At 38.0% G+C, this 20,333-nt stretch overlaps 1 protein-coding gene across 4 annotated transcripts in view; it reads right to left on the bottom strand.

Annotated features, from left to right (window-relative positions):
* KIFAP3 (kinesin associated protein 3) overlaps window positions 1–20,333 on the bottom strand; it is a 64,172-nt gene that overhangs the window by 7,112 nt on the left and 36,727 nt on the right. For 2 of the 4 annotated variants that reach the window (XM_026853873.1, XM_026853874.1), the window contains exons 17-19: window positions 16,529–16,718; window positions 12,136–12,235; window positions 7,947–7,976 (exon numbers count right to left, since the gene is read on the bottom strand). In XM_026853873.1, the coding sequence (XP_026709674.1) occupies window positions 7,947–7,976; window positions 12,136–12,235; window positions 16,529–16,718 (320 nt within the window). The remainder of the gene's footprint in view (window positions 1–7,946; window positions 7,977–12,135; window positions 12,236–16,528; window positions 16,719–20,333) is intronic. The other 2 variants (XM_026853875.1, XM_026853876.1) reach the window with 1 other exon arrangement.

Raw genomic sequence — 20,333 nt, 5'->3', positions numbered from 1 at the left:
TCTACGTGCCAGCTACCTCTGGTTTTCTTCACTGACCATAAATTTTCTGCCCTTCAGAGTCAAAGCACAAGCCATGGGTTATGGAGAAACAGCATAAACTGAGAAGTCTTAGAAAAAACAATGTTCCTTTATATAATGTCCTGTAACTGTAGATTCTCCCACTACTGGTAATGACGTTAAACTATAAACCACAAGTCTCTTAAACTCAGCCTCTCATGGCCCAAACTTTTTCCCCCCTATCTGTGAAGCTTTTTTCCCATGCTTTCTATCCCTCAAGCTCAAGTGGGAAGGGAATTTTGTGGCAGGGACTGTGACTGCACACTGCATCAAATACCAAGTTCATCTTGACATTAGCACTGAGTATTAGTGTTCCTTAAATAGTAATACTGTATCTGCTCAAAAGACAGAAAATGTCAGAATGAACCTGTGCAATAATACTTTAGCTCCCTTGTGCATCATGATACAGCTTTTATGGATATGACAATGTCTCTCCTTCCATGTGATCCAGCTTTCTTCAGTGCACTTAATGACTTAAAGTTTCCAGTTGCTTCTAGACTTAGTGCCCAGTTATATCTCAGCACAATACTCCTGTTTCTGCTGTTTAATTATAAACAAATGCAAATCTGACAATTGAGGAGAAATGAGCACTGCATCCATCCTCTGTGTCAGGCTCCAGCTATGCACCAAGCAATAAGCATGCCAAAATTCACTGTTGGGGAGGCAGCATTTAAAAAAAATGAAATTTCCCAGCTGAACAGTAAGAAAGCACTGAACTAAGCACAAATGACCTTGCTTCGCCAAATTCAGCAAGAGCCTTGCTTGAAAGCTGTGGAGCTTGCCACACCAGCTCTGTGAAGGGCAGTCTGGGACTTGGGCTCAGTTTCTTGCTCTATCAGTTACCTGCTGTGTGATCTCAGACAAGTTGCTCCTTTTCTCCATGACCTCAGTTTCCCATTGGAGTATATTTAAAAAAAACACGCCCCAGACATTAAAGACAGCAAGTGACAAACTACAGCAATGAGAAGACTCGAATTAGACTGATGTAGATAGAAAAGACTTCTGCTTATTCTGTAACACCCCTCAAAGAGGAAAACAAGAATATTTCTGATCTGCTAGAAAAGCAACCAATCCAGGATACAGCCAGGGATAAAAATAGCAACGCAAGAACTCAAGCTGTTTCATATAGCCATCTTGTTTATTTGAAGGGCATCAGGATAATTTCACTAGCATTCCCTCACCCAGGCTCACAGCTCTGCCACATGGATGGGGAGTTTCTCAGCTATTCTGTACGGGATTTATTATAAGGTCAAGTGCACTGTCAGAGCTGGAACCAAAACCAAGAGTTCTGCCTTCCCATTATAAGCCTAACAGAAACATCTCCTGTGCTGTTGGCTCAACAACTGGCCAAACCCACTGATTAGATGCATCCATTTTTAAAAAAATTAATTAAGAACTAGAACAAATAAAAAAGTCCTGAGGATGAGGCAATAAAAAACAAGATATCCTTTCCTCCCCCTCTCTCTTTGCACAGTCCAAAGTATTTCTGTCAACTCCATAACTTGAAGAGTACATTGCCTTAATCTTAAATTAATGATACGTCTGGCTTGGGAAGGTTTCAAGCATCTCTTCTACTGGTCTCCAACAATGTCAGTGTTACGTTGGGTACAGAAGCTTCAGGCAACAGCCTGAGCAGAATAAGATCCTGAAGTGGCAACTTGATAGAGGTAACTAGTATCACTGACTAGATCAGCTCAGGATCTGGTCCACGCCTCCCCCTAGCCTTCCCATTTGCAGACAGAAAGTGTTTCTTGTTTCCTGTGCTAGGTTACACAGCAGGGTCACTGTCAAAATGTACTCTTGAGCAAAGCAGTTGAAGCAGAAATGCAAGTCTTCGGTGCCCTGCATTGAAGGGCTCTTAGCTGGAGAACTATTTTTTAAAATATTTATACAAGCTCAAGTCCATGCACTGCCACTCAGCTATATGCTTCAATACAAATGGGGAAAAAATGTTCCCTCCTGTGCACAAATACCGAGAAAAGCCATGCCAACAGGTTACTGGCCGATAGTTGTGCTGTCTGCAGGGCTCAGCACCAAGAACCAGGCAACTCCATGTGGATGATAGAGATGATGAAGGGAAGGAGTGAGGGAGAGTCAAAAAATCTGTTCTGCTTTGACTTACAGCTGCAGCCAATAAAAGCTTTCAAAGTCTTTTCTGAAATTTAACATTACTAGGGGATTTGCAGTGTTCACTTGAGCACACACAGCAAATGAAGTTAGAGCATTATTACTGATGAATAAACTTTAAATATTTTTTACCACTATAGATGATTATGTGGATTTCGATTACTATTATATATCAACACAGGGCCCTAGTGAAATCTCGTCAAAATCTACCCCAAATCAGTGACAATTTTAGTGTAAACTAAGGAGGAAATAAATCTCTGTCTCTTACTGGTTGCTTTCTTAGTGCTAATATTGGATATGTTAGGGAACAAGCCAGCTACAAATACAGACGCAGAACATTTTCTACACCTTGGAGTAGCATTATTACGCAAAAATTTCAACTTCAATTAAATGAACAAAGTGGTTCCAGGCCAAAGGTTGGGCAGGGAGTTTTGAAAAAAAATAAAACTTAAAAAGCTCAAAACCCAGAGGGCAAATAAACTCTCTAAACTTATTATTTTAAATCCCACGGTTAAAAAAATCTTCTAGTTTTCCAGAGCGAAAAGGATGGCTCAGTCATCATACTGTAATGGCTGAAGTTGATAAACAGATTGAGAGAACCAAATTTTAGAATCAAAACAATTTTAACTATTTGGCAAAGCAATTAATTCGGTATGTTACATTAATTTTTATACTAGAGACTTGTTCGCAGCACATGTTCAGCTCAGATAATAACCATAAGAAATATCCCACTGATACACAGGACTTTTTAAAACTACTCATTGTAGGTTTAATTTTGAATCCTGTGAGCATGCTTATACATAGCATACAAAACACCTTCACTTTATTACAGTTTTAAATCTTTCTTCGAGGTCTGGCCTTGAAACCACTTGTCTTGATAAAATAGGTCACTTGAAAAAGGAAGGCTCAATAAAATGAATTACAAAACCAACAAGATTAAACTGATTGTGCTGTTTTTGTACAGTGCAGCTGAATTCTCCAAATATGCTGCTGGCTGTGGTTTGGCATTTAACAGCATGCGATCAGTGAGAAGGAGGAAATTTTATTCTCATTAACTGTTGCAGATTTACTGCAGTGAAAAAGGGCTATGTAACCTGAGAAGTGACAGAATGGAAAGATCAAAGCAGCAGTCTGGAAACTAAATAAACCTTCTGGCTACTTCCTGCAAGGAAAATTCACTCTGGCAATGTAAAACAGAGTCCAGTTAAAAACTACTCTCAGTTTTATGAGCTGTCACAGCAGCTTGAGTGGTTTGGACCAGTCAAGTTTAGAACATTATATTTCCTTGTTTTTGTCTCAGATACTTCTGTAAGCAGTTTTATAGTTTTTCTTTTTTGTTTTTCTTTTTTTTTTTTTAAGAGAAAAATAAAATTCTTTTCTTTTGGTTGAAATCGAGAAGGTCACAGCTAAACTCATTAAAAACAAGCAGGTCTTCATTTGCACATTCCATTCCCGTTTACTACATTTTAATATTTTACTTTGAGATTTATAAGCAATGTACATTTGCTTTAATAACTCTTCCGCATTCTGTTCACTTATTGTTTAATATAAGTGCAAATCAGTTTACAGAGCCCAGATGGCTTGTAACCAGGGAGCCAGTCTATTCCTAGTAGCACATCTGGAGGGACTAAGAGCAACAGACAGAATGTGGGAATTAATTAATGTTACATTTCATAAGAGACAGACCCAGGTTTGGGGGATTTTTTGGTAAGACATTCCAATGGACTTGAACAAACTGTTACAGCATTTTGGTATTCTTTTAAAATTCTTAATAGCCACCTCAACCATGGCGGTTAAGTGAGGCCAACTGCAGGTGGAATACAGTAAAATAAAAAGCACCTAAAAAAAAAAAGTGACTGCAAGTGAAAGAGGCCCAAGCATCCTATATTCCAAAAGAGTTGAAGTGCATTAAAACCTCAGTGCTCTCCTCCCAAACAGCATCTGCGACTTGCTGAAAAAAACTGCACCTTTAAAATATTCCCAAGCAAGCTATTTAATCTCTTAGAATACTAGTGTAATTGTTCAGAGCAATTAAACAGCTCTTACAGTAAATGAAACAAGTGTAACATGAACCGTCATGATTACGGACCACACACCTTGGAGAGGTGGTGTGGTCCGGTCACTGGGGCACTATGCAAGCAGCCAGGAGAGCAATGCTCTACTCCAGGCTCTGGCACCTGACTTTGGACAAGTACCTTCTCTTCTTGCTTTCAGTTCCCTGCCCATCTTGACTATTGCCTCTTTGGGGCAAGGACTGTGTGTTGCATCGTCTGCGTGTTGGGGGATACAAGAGCAGCTGCTTGGAAGCTTGTCCCAATACAGTCTAAAATCAGAAGAAGAATAATAAATAAGCATCCGAGAACATTAAAAAAAAGTTGCTGTATGTAGAATACTGGATATGAAGAGGATATGAAGAACATTGTCCTCATCTGGATATTCCCAAATTACAGGCAGTGTTGTGCCCTAATTCTTTAGTGGTGCAGTATGCACAGATCTCTAAACCCTGGTAAAATCTCATTCATAAATACGGGTCAGAGAAAAATCATCTTCTCCTTGAATACTCAGATTCCTGGTCTTTAAAAATGCTCTATAACTGTCCACATCATAACAGCATAATTTGGTAAAATACATATTAGTGACACCTAAACTGGATTATAATATGATCAAGTTGCAGTATTTAATTTCTATAAACATGACTTGAAGACAGTAAGAAAAAAACTAAGGAAGTGACAGCTAGCAGGAAATATGACTACTGCCTAAAAAAACAGGGAAAAGAAAGAGATAACTCTAGTTTTGTACTGGTGCAGAAACAAATTATTATAAGCTACACACAAAAACAATTCAGGCTCGCATTCAAAAGCTCTTAGCAATGAAGCACTCACACTCTGGAAGTGCCACTCCCACCTTTAAGTACTGAAGAAAAACAACTATACAGTGAATTTTGATTAGGCCATGAACCAGGATCTGAAGAAATCAAGTCAAGTCTTTCAATAAACTTGTCCCAGACAATAATCAAAACCCTCCAAAATGCTCCTGCTTCCTTATTACTATCTTTTAAATACAAGATCTTAATTCTAAGCTTAGGTACCACCTGAATTGGCACTGACGAAAAAAAAGGAGTTTATCTGACTGTTTCACAGACAGTAAATGTATTGTCCAAATGAGAAGTGCACTTTATCTCTGGTACATTCAGCCATATCAGAAATTTAGTAAAGTCCTCCCGACCACATTCAGTTTAACTTCTTTAAAACTAAACATGTCGGCAGTTAGGACAACACAATATGATAAAAGATATGACTCCACTACCACTAAGTATTTTTTTGGGATTAAAAAAAAAATCCACCAAAAAATCTCCTTGTCTCCAGAAACTTCATTGGTTCTGGACTTCTCTTCAAGGCTTTTTCAAATTTGTTTCAGTGGGATTTACAATTTGCTAATACTGATGTGTGATAAACTAATAAAACCTGCCTACAAGGTTATAGGCCCAATTTACTAATAAAACCTAATTCAACTCTCTTGGGAAATGCAAATTAAATAGTGTCCAAATGGTAGAAGCTGAATACAACTCTGCTGGACATACTGCAAAGGCAAAAAAGGGTTGGTTTTGTTTTTAAAATAAAGTTTAAGTATGGAAAAGAAAGTAATGCGTAGAACTATCACTATGGTAAAATATTTGAAAGTAGAATCATGTTGTAATAATAATTTACCTTATTAGCTTTTCTTTCCATTAATTAAAAGATTTTGTACTCACTGTCTGTCCACCTCCAAGACAGGAAAACATTACTGCCTCTATTCAAATGATGAGGAAAGAGATGTGGATACTTCCCGTTCTACTGTGGCACAGACCCCACATAAGAACATGTTTTCTATCTAAGCTATTCTTTCCAAGAACAAAGTTTCTTCTGCCACTGATGGCTCTAAAGCCTTGCCTGAGGCACATCACTTTTACTGTGCACTAAGGTATTAGCTTTTCACCACTAGAGATAGCCTGCAGGATGGCACTTAGCTGCTGAAAGGCTGGGACGGGAATATTGGAACTTCTAAATAAACTATGCACATTACTGAAAATACAACATGGATGAGAAATACTCCATAGTAGGGTGACCAACTCTTTCAGTCCTTTCCTTAGGAAGAAGATTCTTATATAAGCAATGTATACTGTAGGGTTTAGAGACTAAACCAGGGAAGAGATGAAATCCTAACCTCAATGATAGAGAAGTACAACATGTGACTGTTTTTAGCTAATCTAATTGAAGATGAGGATCTATTAGAAGATTGATATAAATATCAATGGAGGATATGAGTTCCAGGTACAACCATTTAAAAACATTTTGATAAATGTTCACAAAGTACACATTTGCCAGCACCTGATGCAGTTCCTGTACCTGATGGGCACAGGAGCTATTCAGCTGTGACTCACGACTGGGAGTTCCCACCACATTGCAGGAGCCAACAGGAATGGAAGGCTACAGACCAAAGTCTCTCCCCCATGAACATTCATGTCTGATTTTCTTCAGGGTACGCAAACAAAAAAAGCCTGTGGATACAACTATTCTCGCCATTCAATGCGGAAGCAGATACTACATGCGGGCAGCTTAGCTAGAGACTAAGTCACAGTAACAGTCCTCCCTGTGCTCCCACCAGGACCTAGAGCCATGTATTCAGTTACTGAAGCCCAGATCACTGCAGTTTCTGTCAACTCAAGCCACAACAGCTTGCTTATGCATGCCTATACTTGCCAACAACAGACACAGCTTAACTGAAGTCAATGCAGAGCAGCCTGCATGGTCCTGGCTCCATATACTTAGCTCACAAAATATCACAATGATCTGCCATGGCAAAAAAGAAATGCAGCTACAGTTTTAGGCTGTAAATCCAGACAAGAGGAAAAGATCTTCCATCAAGGACAGACAGTCACCCCATAAAACTGGTTTTGTTTGACATGCCAAACCTCAGTGCTTCCTGGGAAGAGGCTTCAGGCAGATCTCTGTTGAGAGAAGATATGAGTGCACACACAGAAATGCCTTGTCTTAGTGAAAACGAAGACTGTGCAATGGCAGCTCTGCTACATTTTATTTACAAGGTTAAAGGATGCTGTACTGGAGAAAACTTCCTCAGGAAGAAAAAGAAGTTTTGGCTAGCTCCAGCATTCTAAGAAATCTTTCTAAAGCTACAGACAGAGAGGATTTGGGAACTCTGATGAAGATATTAACAAAAATAGGCTTTTGCACTTAAAAGTTTGTACCATTATCTAGTTATAGCTGGGAAAGGTAAAAAAGTGCTTTCTTCCCCAAAGGGTAAGGAAAACACTGTGGACATTTCTATTATAACATATGCAGCCATCACTATTATGTTTGTGTCTTAAGAAAGTAATTAGTCTCTTGAAGGTGATTAAAATTTGATAAATGACCACAGATTCTTGAAGATGTCTTTCAGCTGGTCTTTATCCCTTGCAGCTCAGACACTAAGCTGTCATCACATCTGCCAAAAGGTGAGGGATTTTTTTTTTTTGTTTGCTACAATCATAAAACTTTCACTCTATATTAAGAGATATCAGAACCATGAACCTTGAATACAGATTTTAATAACAGATGAAAATTTTAAATCTATGCCTAATGTCCATCTGCTTCTGAAAGAGTAAGATGATTCAAAGCTGGTAATCTAATCACAAATGTCTTTTCCTAGCCAATGAAAAAAACCTGGATACAAGCTGTCAAAACAACCTCCTCAGCCATGTATTTTCTGCTGAATGGAAAACATACCTTACGATCTGTTTGCATTCTGCTCCAAACCTTTGAGGAAAACAAGAGACACTGTTTATATATTTTATCACCACTTCTGTGTACATCATATTCTGAAATAATTCTACTTATAGACATCATACACAATAGTACAACTCCACTAAGAATATAGTTCAGAAATAAGAGCTGTAAACTAAAGCTGCAAAACACACAAGCTAGATAACCAGAAACAAAACATTTCTATTTCTAACAATGCCTTGGGTCCCCTAAAGTGAGGGTGGAAGCATTAGAAAAATGGCAACTTTCCAGATCTTCATTTATGTGCTGCTACTTCTTTATGCTGACAAGTACCAGAAGCAACAATTATACCTGTTTGCTTCAGGATATGTCCAGAATAGCAAGCATGCAAGCAAATCTACAAACTGAATTTAGGACTAGATACTTTTACAATTCCCTTCAAAGTCGTTCTGCACTTCATGATGCAGGAATTGATCATGCAAGGCAGCATTCTCAACTCTGGACAGTAGTCAGTACTCCAGGTTTCAAAGGAAAGCCCAAGAAACCCCGTAAAGGGAAGGCAACATCTTTGAAAAATGCAGCCCCTAAGATACTCCACCTAATTCACCAGATCTATACATGTTCTTACTGCTAATACTATTACTTCATGTTTCCCTCTTAAAAAATTATGGGGGAAAAAGCCCCCTATGTGCTAACCCAGTGAGTGCAGATGCCTATAAATACCTTAACTTTTAAAACTTCTGTTTCACTCTTGACTTCAAAAAAGGACTTCCCTGCCCACCTAAGACTGAGCAGCAGGTCTATGTATGTAGGTCCACTGTCTCCTGGGACAGGGACTCCACAGGAGAAGGCTGCGATATCCCTGATGGGTTACAGAGAAGCCAACCACTTCATTGATTGCACATCTGGATACAGCTGCTGCTCAAATTCCCATGAATTTTCCTGAAAATAACATGGTGGAACAGTAATGGCAGAGGCTGCCCTTGGACCTCTGCTAGAACTAGCATCCTACTAGAGAAGAAACACATGGTTTTCGCTATCTGCTCAATACAGTGTAACTGGTGTAACAATCTGATATATGGCAACTGGTGTGGGCTGAGCTCCTTTGCACAGGCATTATTAAATATGGCTTACACAGAAAATCTTCAAGGCAACTTGAGTTTGGTTGTGGTCCTTGAAAATCTCTTCTCATAGACCCATTTCTGTGGCTCCAAAAAACGTGATCAGAACACACTTAAGGCCCAGTAATGCACTGGGGACCAACACTGGTTCAACACTAGCTCAGCTCCTCAATGATGTGCAGGCACTAAAAAAGTTAGTATTTCTGTCTGACTTGTTAGGCTCTCCTGGAGGCAAGGAAAAGTCCTGATTCAGTCTGAGCACAATGCAAGGATAGGAACTAACCTCAGAAATTAAAGAGGCAACATTTCCTCAGGCTTCCTCATAGGAAAGCAGAAAGGAGAAGAAAGGATTAGACTGTTCAAAGTTGAGTAGCAAGAAGTCAGCTCATGGTTGTCACCTACCTCAAATTTCACAGGGTGGTCTTAAATGATGGAAAGACTCCCTCAGAACTCACCCCATTGCTTAGCAAACAACTGTTTCTGTTACAGAATTAGAAAGCCTTATATAAAAGGCTGAGACCAGAAGACACAGGCACAACAAGTAGAAAAGTATAACAAATGAGAAGAGCCAAAATATGTATCTACTCTTTATTAGGCCATCCCTCTTTCAACTCACAAAAAATGTTACTATTAACTGACTTGCTAGTTGTCTATGCAAATCATATCTCAGCTTTCTTCAAAAAAGTTTCTGAAAACATATTCCAATATTAATAATAAAAAAATGAACCATTTTTATAACAAAAATCTTGATTTATTAAAAGCTGGAACTGGTTAAAAATAAATCCTTGACATAAGGTTCTTGTTAGCTTTCAACTGTAAGCATAAAAATACCCTAGAATTATGTTTTGGTATGGTTGAAATGTACACTATAACACATAAAAAGAGCCTTGACTTGCTGCTATTATTTTTAATTAGGCTCTCTAGCACGTATGGTTTTACCTTCCAACACCAATTCAAATTTGGGAAAAGGGAGGGTCTGACTCTCCAACTCATGGGACTGGCAATTCCATGGCTCATGCCTTGGAGCACTAATGCATTTTACATTAGCTCTAAGCATCAGGAAATCCTGGCTTCTGGTGCCAAGAAGTTCAAAACGGTAATGACACACATCTGAAAACTAGGATTCGCCGTTCGACTGCCAGTATCTATTCTATCAAACAATTCAGTCTTGCTCTGTTACAAATAGCATAGAACATTTGCAGCAGTCCACACTGTTTCCAATTAAACTGTGTGTCTGACTGCAGATAAATCCATAGAGCAATCATATTGAAAAAAGTCTTCCTAGAATACAGAATTCTAATGAGAAATTTACAGATGCCATCATCAATAGCATTTACCAAGTTTGTCATTAGCCAAACTGCAGTTTTTCTGTTTTCTTTCTTGAGGTGAGTCTCTAAAATGCGAAGACATTACAAGAAAATTCTACAAATACTTAATTTAACTAGGTATACACCACATGTATTTTGCTACTCACTTTAGTTGGAATACAATCAGATTAAAAAGCAGGTTACTAATGTAGCTCCCTAGTAAGGGATTGAAATTTGAGGTTGAGTGATCTACTTTAACTTTTACCCAAGAACACTCAAATTGGCTTTTTTTCCCCAGCTGAAAGTTTTCTGTTAAAACAATAGCACTTTAACTGGGCCTATATTTAAGTTTTCTGGAAACAAAGGAGTCTGCAAAGCTTCACCCTATACACCTTTCCCCCCACCTCCAGGGGGGTCATGAAGACTGTTGGCACCACATACCCATACAGTGTTCTGGTTAATACAGAAATCTGTCATCTCCCGAGTCGTGTCTCTATTTTAGAGTTAAAATGGTAAGTCGCATAGTAAGACCCCAGGAGTAGCACATAGAGAAACTGAGGGAACTGAGCTATCACCTGCATGCTCTGAAACAAAGGGCTACATGCTAGTCTGAACTTGACCCTCACTGAGTATAAACACTTCCTTTTTTCAAGAGGATCCATCTCTTAAGTCCTACTTTTTTTTCCTGATTTGACCATTTTAGTTATTTTAATTTGTTCTTAAAAATGTTACTACCATCCCACCTTTGCTGAATGTTCAGCTTTCTGGTGCATCACAGGTAGAAGAAACAAACAAGTGTAACCATCCACTACCCTTTAGCAATTACAAGAAGCCAAAGTAAGGGACAAAAACAAAAAATTTTTTTCCTTCAACTGTATATACTGTGAATTACTCATATTTTCCAAGTGATGACTGAAGTTCTAATTGGTGAAAAATAACCTCAGCCACAGGGCTGGACATGTCCAGATAGCATCCTGTTAAAGTGAACTCTGTTTCTTGACTGTAATGCATTTGAAGTATTTCCTGTTAATGAGTGAACATAATTTATGCTCTCTAAAAGGCATTTCTTAACTGATACAGGATCTATGAAGATTACATTATTTGAAGCAAATCTTTTCTGGTTTTAACTCATAGGAGAAGTCTGCTCAGAAATTCAAACTGGAACAGCTTGCTAACATTCAGAGAAGGAGAGGTCATTGACCAGAGGAAGAATTCAGAGAAACATCTCCCAAAAGTCAAGCTGACATCTTTTGCTCATCTAGCAAATTATCAGAGTAAGTGCCATCTGTAATCTCAGAATACCTTGGGAAGACTTAAATTCAGAGAAAACAAACAAACAAAAAAAACAAAAACAAAAAACAAAACCCACAGAAAGAGTTTCGGCAGCTGAGAAACTTGTTTTTAACAGTTTAAGAATATTGGAAACAAAAGTTTTTGGGGTAATCAGCATTTCATGCCTCTCCTTAGATATTTCCCAACAACAGTGTCTGAATAGTATTTGAGTAATTGTCATAACATAGTTGTGTGTTCCAGTTTTACTTTTCTAGTCTACAGGCTTTGGGATTGCTATGATGTGTTACAACACACATTAATATGTTAAAAGAAACATGTAATTCAGAAGGACAGACTAAAACCACTTTTTCAGTGTAAACCATTCCTACTGCTATGATGGCAAAAATTGTTGAACACCACAAATGAAGCCATATAAAGACATCTGAATTGCCATTGTTGGATTACATGCATTCTGTACAAACGGCAATTTACCTGCTAGAGAAGGGATGCTGCCCAACAAGGTCTCCATTCTGAAGATGGTAGTCACCGAAGAAATCCGGACTAACTGCTCCATCAGGGACTATCAGGCCATCTATAAAAACAAGAAAGGTCCAGTGACTGTATGAAGCAGCATGACTTCCAGGCAAGTGGGCAACACAACCTGTGCTGGTTTGTCTTAGAAATTCGTTAGCAACTTGCAATATTTCTGGGAGGAATGTCAAGCAACAATAATACTGAAAATCAGCAACTTCAATTACAAAAAAACCTCCAAGTAGCTCAGCATACTGTCCTGAAAAAAACTGTACCTAAGAAACATTCTCTTACTCCTTCTTACTCAGGCCTGTAAAGATTATATCAAGACCCATCTTGTCTGTCCCATCACAAAAGTGAGCAAGGAGAAGTAGTAATGAGAAGGGTCAAACATTAATCTGGACCAGCAGCATGAAAGTAGAAAAGCAGCAAAGGTTTTAATTGCTCAGACTCTACCCTTCACCACTGTGTCTCTTAAAACTGATTAAGAAAAAAACAGGAAAGCAACTTCAAATTTATTTAATCTCCCTTGAATTTTAATGTCTTCTAGCTATTTCCTAGAAGGGTGGTCTTTCCAAATTAAATCCTCTCAACAACTTTACAGATTACAGTTTTATTCTACTTCCTTTATATTCAAACAGTGGCATATGAAGATGCAGACAATTTGTAAAGCCAGTAGTACCCTTAAAGGCTTCACAGTCTCTACTTGCTTTGTAAGGAAAAGAATAAAATCAGGAAGTAACATTTTCCCCTCTGTTACATCAGTGTAAATCCAGAGTGTCTTTGAAGTAAAGTCAGTGAACTGATCCCAGCTGAATGAGAGCCCAGCTCAACTCTTTCCTGTTCTCATTCACAAAACACATTTCTTGTTAATATTAAGGGCACAGTTCTTGCTTGTTAGTCAGTCTTAGGCTCTAATCAGATAAAATGAGCTATTTTATTAAAACAGACCCTACATCAGTTCATCTCCATTACTGTATGGAAATGATCCCAGACTTGTAGTGCAGAAAGCACCCCAAAAAAACAGGATAGAAACAGGTACGTTCAGACTGGTACTTCAATAGTTCAGCAGCGAGAGATTCCTAATGACTAGGAAGTTACAAATGCCATTCCACTTTAAAGAAAGAGATAAGATCCAGGGAGTTACAGGCCACTTAGCTTAACCTCTGTGGTTTCAAAACTACTAAAAGTGCCTGTGCAGGAAGCAGTGGAAAGTTACTTACAGACACAAGGGCTTAGAGATGACGACTCAGGCATTCAAACAAATCTCCCTGTGCTTTATGAATTTACCTGATGTTTTTTGAAGATAATATAGTGACAAATGATAAAAGGAATAGAATTGACACATCTAGATTTCTAACAGACATTTAATGAGGTGCTACAGAGGTTCATTTAGAAGATAATACCTCATGGGAAAGTGACTGAATACAACGCAACAGATTGTAAATGAAAAATGCTAGCCACGATCAGACTACATTTTAGCAGCATAAGATAGCTGTACCTGGCTATATTCTAATTGTATACATATGTATACAGTATGTGAAAGAGTATTACTTGACAAGCAAATAACCTGGCACAGATCAATATTACTGTCTTTCAACATGGTCGGCAAGACACAAGTGCCCTGTGATACCATAAGGATGTAAGGTGACCTAAGAAGAGCAAAGACAGTTGAAATGGCTATTAACACTTGTGCCTATCTCACCAACTATTCTGTATTTTTCACAGAAATGAGGGGGAGCATGAGCACTTTTATACTGACAGTACTTCAGATGAAAACCAATTTAAGAGACTATGTATTTTAAACAGCCAGTTTGGTTAAAACTGTTTTGAAAGCAGAAAGAGTTAAAACTGACATCTATCTTTATATTAATAAAGCAAACACTACATTTTAACTCCGAGGCTAGAGCTACCACTACTTAAAGTGTCTTCAATCAAAAGTGCTAACATTCAAACCATAACACTTGGACTTATGGCTCACATTAATTTATAGGAAAATGAAAGCACATGGATAGCATCAGCTGCATGTAATATGATTATACAGTTAAAAGACATCTGTTGTTATGTACATTTCAAGATAAATTAGGGTTATGTAGTTTCAGAGCAAGAGAGACACCGAGCTCATGAAGGTAACTTCAGAGATTCTACCAAGTTTTTCATGTAGGTTTAAACTACTATGCAAAAGAGATGCTGGCATATCATTACAATAAGGAACTCATCTTGCCATCAGTGAACTGAAGAACTATTATGGCTGAGGGGGGAAAAGAGGGAATTGTAGTGAGCATCAGCCATCAGTGCAGGTTATTTCTAAAATTATCAAATTGAAATACAAGCATTTAATTTCTGACAGCACAAAGATTTGTACTTTTGTTATTTTTTGACTAAGTAATGCTCTGTCCTTCAGAAACCCAAATGCCTACTCCAATTGGTACAATAATCTGTAGCCTTTTCAAAGGAATATTATGTCCCCTCTGGCCATGTCTCAAAAGTATAAATCTAGCAGACTTCAGAAGCACACCATTACTGGCACTTGTCAGAAGGAACCCGAGAAGTGAATCTGTATTTTGAATATCATCACCTACTCTTATATCTTTAAAAACAAAAGCACTTTTCAAACATCTGCAGAACATATCATTGGAAATCTGCCTCTCCTTCCTGGTCAAATATCAATTCCAACACAAAAATCTTTGTTCAAATAACATTGAGCCTGTAACATAAATGATTAAAAGCCAGGAAATTCAGTGTTACTGGTGCCACTCCATCTCTAGCTCACACTATTGGGAAAATAAATAGCTATGAAATAAGCAAAGGTTTATTATTAAGACCAGTAAAGGGGAGACTAAAACAGGCATGCTGGCACATCTTTAACTTAGGAAGCCTAAGACTTGATGTAATAAAAGACACTGGTACTGTACAACACATGGCTCAAACTGCTAAACTTACAGGTCTACTAGACCAAGATAAAGCTACAGAATTCAAAAGGGAAAAAAACATACCACTAAAAAGGCAAGCTGTATGGCTGACATGTAATCAAAAGTAGAAGAGAAAGAATCATTAAGTTCTTATATCCTTTGAGAATAATTTTGGATGTGCTACTTGGAGAACTTGCACAATTATTTTCTCACAGCAACTACAAGTAAAGCTTATGGGGTTTAGTGGTTTTGTTTTTCTTATTACTATTCCTGCAAATTCATCCAGAGTCAGAGAGTTTTGTGACTCATGCTTCATAGCAAAGGACTGGACACTTAAGTGGAAAATAAAAAAAACCCACAGACTCAAACCCAGCAATTAAAAATAACAAAAAAGTAATCCATGCGCACACACAGTCATCCAGGAGTTTGAAAAGGATATAAAACCACAAGTTTGAGAGCATAAACCAACTCCTAGTTATGAGGCGTTATGAAGACATTTATCCAGTGGGAAAATTATTTCATGATTGTCTCCTGCAGAGTTTTTTGACCCTTCTTCTGAAACAGCTGGCCATGTTGGGTTAGAAACATCAGTGTCTTAATCCAGTACGGCAACTTCTATTTTCTTAGGAACTACAAAATCTTTATGGAAAAAGCAGATTCCACTTGAGATCCTCCAGAACTGTGCCACTTTGCACTGCTAATAGGATTAAGCAAAATGACGAGAAATATCTCTTTTCTTTAGAAAAAAAGTATTCAAATAAGAACATGACTCTTCTTAAGAATAATTCTGGGGTTTTTAACCAATTTCTTCAAATTAAAGTAATAAAACTTTTTCATATGAGGAACTAAAAAAAAAAGTATATTACAGAAGAGATTCACACGCTCCCCTAGATATACAACAGCAAAAAACATGCAAATTAGATTAAAAGTCACCGAATGATTGCCTCTAAGGAACCTACACATCTGATATGGCTCAACTGAAGTAATTCATCAAGATCTGCAATAAAAATTCCATTACAGAACACAGAGGAGGCAGAACAAAATTCAGGACCAAATCCCATAGCTGTGAATTTGACATGCATGAGAAAAGGTTTGTGTTTGCGAGGCAAACAAGCTATGGACACAAGGAATTGGCATAAAGAACAAGGCTGAGCCACCTTTACTGAAATCAGTCGTTATGGTCAATTAGCTCCCCGAGACAGGTCTATTCATATTTCTCAAGATCTGTAACACTTCGTAAGATCATGGATATGCAATTCTCAACCCATCACAAACATCCTAGTAAGTCCAAGCCCAAAGCTTGGCTAGCATGCATCGGTGCTGCTCCCAGTGTAACAAAAGGGTAACTGCCCTGCTGCTTTGAGTCAGCAGATTCTCTTTACAGCCCCAGGTCAAACTGCCATTCCAATCCCAGTCCTGAATACTAATATATGCTGCTTTACCTGCATTGTAGTAGAGGTCAGGTCTTTCCAGAATATCCCCTTCATGGATGTAGGGCTCAATACGATCATCGCCATACAGGTACTGCTCACTGTCATCCATCTGCCGACTCTCCACCATCTCCAGCCACTGAGAGTTGTGCCATCGAAATTTCTCACTCTGGATTTTTTTAGCCCATTCCTCATCATATTCCTGTTAAAAATCACCACACAATATTTTAGGATGAGGTATAGACAAAGCTGTGTGGTTTAACAGGAAAGGGCAGTGGAATTTAGCATCAGTGAAAGATGTACGTTTCAGGGCTCAGTGACTTAAATCCTCTGCTCAGTTTGCAGAGTACTTTGAGCAAACAAGGGAATGATTTTGCAAGCACTAGGCATTATTCTGGTTTTGTACATGCAGCAGGAAAATCTTCTCTTCGTGATTTGTAACTTTACACCATCCAGAAAAAAATCTGCTTTGAGCAGGGAAGTTCCATCATCACAGTCTCCTTGTTTGGTTATCAAGAAGAGTCAATTACTGTCAATTTTCACGGGGATTTCAGCAATTAACTACTAACACTGGCCAAATGCCCTATACATCTTCATTAGATGAGCATTCACTAGGACAACCAGTTACTAGGAAATACAATGAAAAAGGTTGTGATGAGACCAATAATTCTGTATTTGTTCCATGAGCTCCAGTAAGACAGGATTTAATTTTCAACTTCTTGTCAAATTTGATAATGGCTTTCCGTGTTTAATATTGAATACCCAGAAAAGTGGTACACAACATTTGTAATAAAGAGGATAGGGGAATCCAAGATACAAAACCAAAATCTGAGAGAAAATTCTCCAGAAAGCTGAGGAAAACAGGATATAGGTTCCAGTCACTATGAAAACAAAAATCTAGGCATGAAATTTCAATCTGGATTACAGCCAGATTGTACTCAAGTGATGCGATATTCAATATAAACGAGTATCTGAAGAAGTGACCTAGCCTATGGTCACTGCAATCAGCCATTTAGAAGGCTCTTCTAAACAGACCAGACCACATAGGCTGTTGATTACTACATAACACAGCCCTGTGGATAATACTCAAGTTTCTCAATATGACCTGAAAGATGGGGCACAGCTGACTATAGAAAACTCATCAACATATGAAACCTGCAGATGTTATCAATTTGGGAAGATTCACAAAGAACACACCATGGTTAAGACTTTTTTAATCAAAGGATTGTGAACAAGAATAACATTCCTAACCAAAGTTTTTCTACTTGTGGAAGAAACATCCTCATGAAACAGGTTCTACTTCACTGTCTTCTAACCTCACTACAAAGGACAGAAAAATTGAAAATCATTTCTTAACTCTCACATTGGTTAACACATGATCTAGACAGACTTTGTCCCTGGAGATCTAGCTGGAGTAGTTTAAGGTTTTTAAAATCTGTTTTACTTAGCCCTGAATGGGATGAAGAGCGTTCACACAATTAGTAACAATGCCTTGGCTGAGGAAGTGGTAATTTCTTAAACTGCCCCAGCTAGACATGCAAAAGTATATCTGTTTATAACCAGATGTCAAAAAATAGCAGTGGAGACAGAGTAAATTGGCTTAGTAGCTCAGGTTAAACTTCTTAAACACCTATAGACTGAAGTTGAGCTTTTAAACTGACTTAATATTCAACCTACCTTGTCTTCACTACTATTAACCCAACACAGGTAACCCACTCTCTACCCTGTGCCTTTTCCACCCTTCTGACTGGTCAATAACACAAAAACCAGCTGGCCCCGTCATTCTGGCAGAGGCTATTCTGACATTGCTAACTAGTACCTAAAGCATCCAAGATTTCATGGGGAATCATGCTGCATTGTGCAACCACAAACCCTTATTCTATGGCAGTGGATTTTTAAACTTTGTTTTATTTGAAGAAATGGCAAGTTTGCTTCTTTTGGCTTAAAGAACAACATAAATTCCCTTTTGATGGGACATCCATGCAAGTACATGCAGATCTGGGGCTCTCATCAGTCTGTGACATTAGTTTCTCCAATTCCACCTCTGTTCAACACTAATTACTAGACCTTTCCAATTCCCCTCTGCATGACCCTGGCACACAGAGGTCCTGTTCAAAACCTGGTCTCCTGTAAAACTTTCATACACAGAGTAGGTATCACTTGTGGGATCTACAGATATTCCCAGAGCTTAGTGACCTCAAGCAAAATTCCAGGTTTCTGTCAGCCATCCAGTAATGCAGCAACCTTAGGAAGGGAGAAAAAAAAACAAACACCCAAGACACCAAAAAATAACAAACACACCCCTATGCCTCATACTGTTTGGAGAAAGAACATCTCATGATATTTCTGCTTCTTGATCTTTTCCCCCACTTCCACTCTTGATTAAAAGAAAGGCTAGAAATAACAGTGCAAAACAAGGGTTTCCCTGAAAAAAAGCAAGCTCGTCACTGAGGTTTATAAAATTACCCATAAAAAAATGAAAGGGCATGACTTTCAGTGATGACATCTGATCTACATTTTGGAAACACCTCCTTTGCTGAATCTGCCAGAGCTAAACTGTGAGTTATCTATTATGTCAGCCTCCAGCAGTTGCGAGTTACTTACAAGCTTTACAGAAACACCTTGTAACTGCCAGAAATCATACTGCAGTCTTAAGAAAACTATTCCCAGAAATCATGATTGCAAAGAAGTGGGGGAAAATAAACAAATTTAACAAACAGCAAATTCAACTAATCTGTAGGAAAGCTGAATCCCTTTTACGTTACCCTGTTTACCTTTAAAAGTTCTCAAAAGCAGAAAGGCCAGCAGCTAAATCACCTAATTCACATTTACCATAAATGCACTTTGAAATCATTTTAACTTTCCCAAAGTTACACTTGCCCCACACTCTGTTCCATTCCACACGACTGTCTGAACATGCTGAATGTCTGTCAAATAGATATGAAGTTCTTATATTCTTAAAAAAAAACCAAACAACAGTTAACATTTCTCAGATCCTAAGTGATTTTTTTCTTTAGACAAGGCCAGAATATTCCTATGTATTTTCCATTCTATATTAAGAAGCTTCAAACTCCCAGGTATTTTACCTTAGTCATTCATCTATATTTTGGAAAACAGGATTAGCAACCTAACAGCAAGTTAGCAACTGTAAGATTGAGCATAGATGCACATTACTTAAAAAAAATCACAAATTATCCATTCAAACAGTTTGGCTACTTTGTTACATTTGTATCTTGCATTTCACTATGAATGAGCAACAATTACAAAGTGACTACACCAGAAACAGATCAATGATCAGTTTTGTCCAGAATTTCATTCTGGCAGCAATCCTAGAAAAGGATGATCTGCAATAATCTAGAACAATTTACATAACCTCAGCACAAAAAAAGGTCTTTTAAGTACTGTTAGATCAGGAATATGTCTGTAGATTTTCCACAGAAATGTGCAGAAACACCACTGGGTAAATGATTAATGGAATAACATCAGAATGGAAGAAAAGCTGTAAATGCAGGACTACAGCCAAAAAGCACAAAGAAATGAAATTAAAGTTTAGAGCAAAACAATTCCCTAAAACACAGCAAGTATTCCAGTAATTATATTTTGAGCTATTAAAAGCCTTCTTTTAATTATTTTATGTGTTTTTTGTGGTTGTGGTTAGGTTTTGTTTCTGGTTTTTAAACACATGAAGCACACCTCCTTTACTAAGGAATTCCCACAAAAATGAAACCAGAAAACTAAACATCATGGAGATACAAACATGGCTTTGTGCCCTCCAATCCTTCTAAATGTTAGGCTACTAGAAAAGCAGCGGGGGGGG

This window comes from Athene cunicularia, assembly GCF_003259725.1.
Source record: "Athene cunicularia isolate RWA chromosome 8 unlocalized genomic scaffold, athCun1 chr8_part1, whole genome shotgun sequence".
NCBI lineage: Eukaryota > Metazoa > Chordata > Aves > Strigiformes > Strigidae > Athene > Athene cunicularia.
This window is presented reverse-complemented; position numbering and strand designations above follow the sequence as displayed.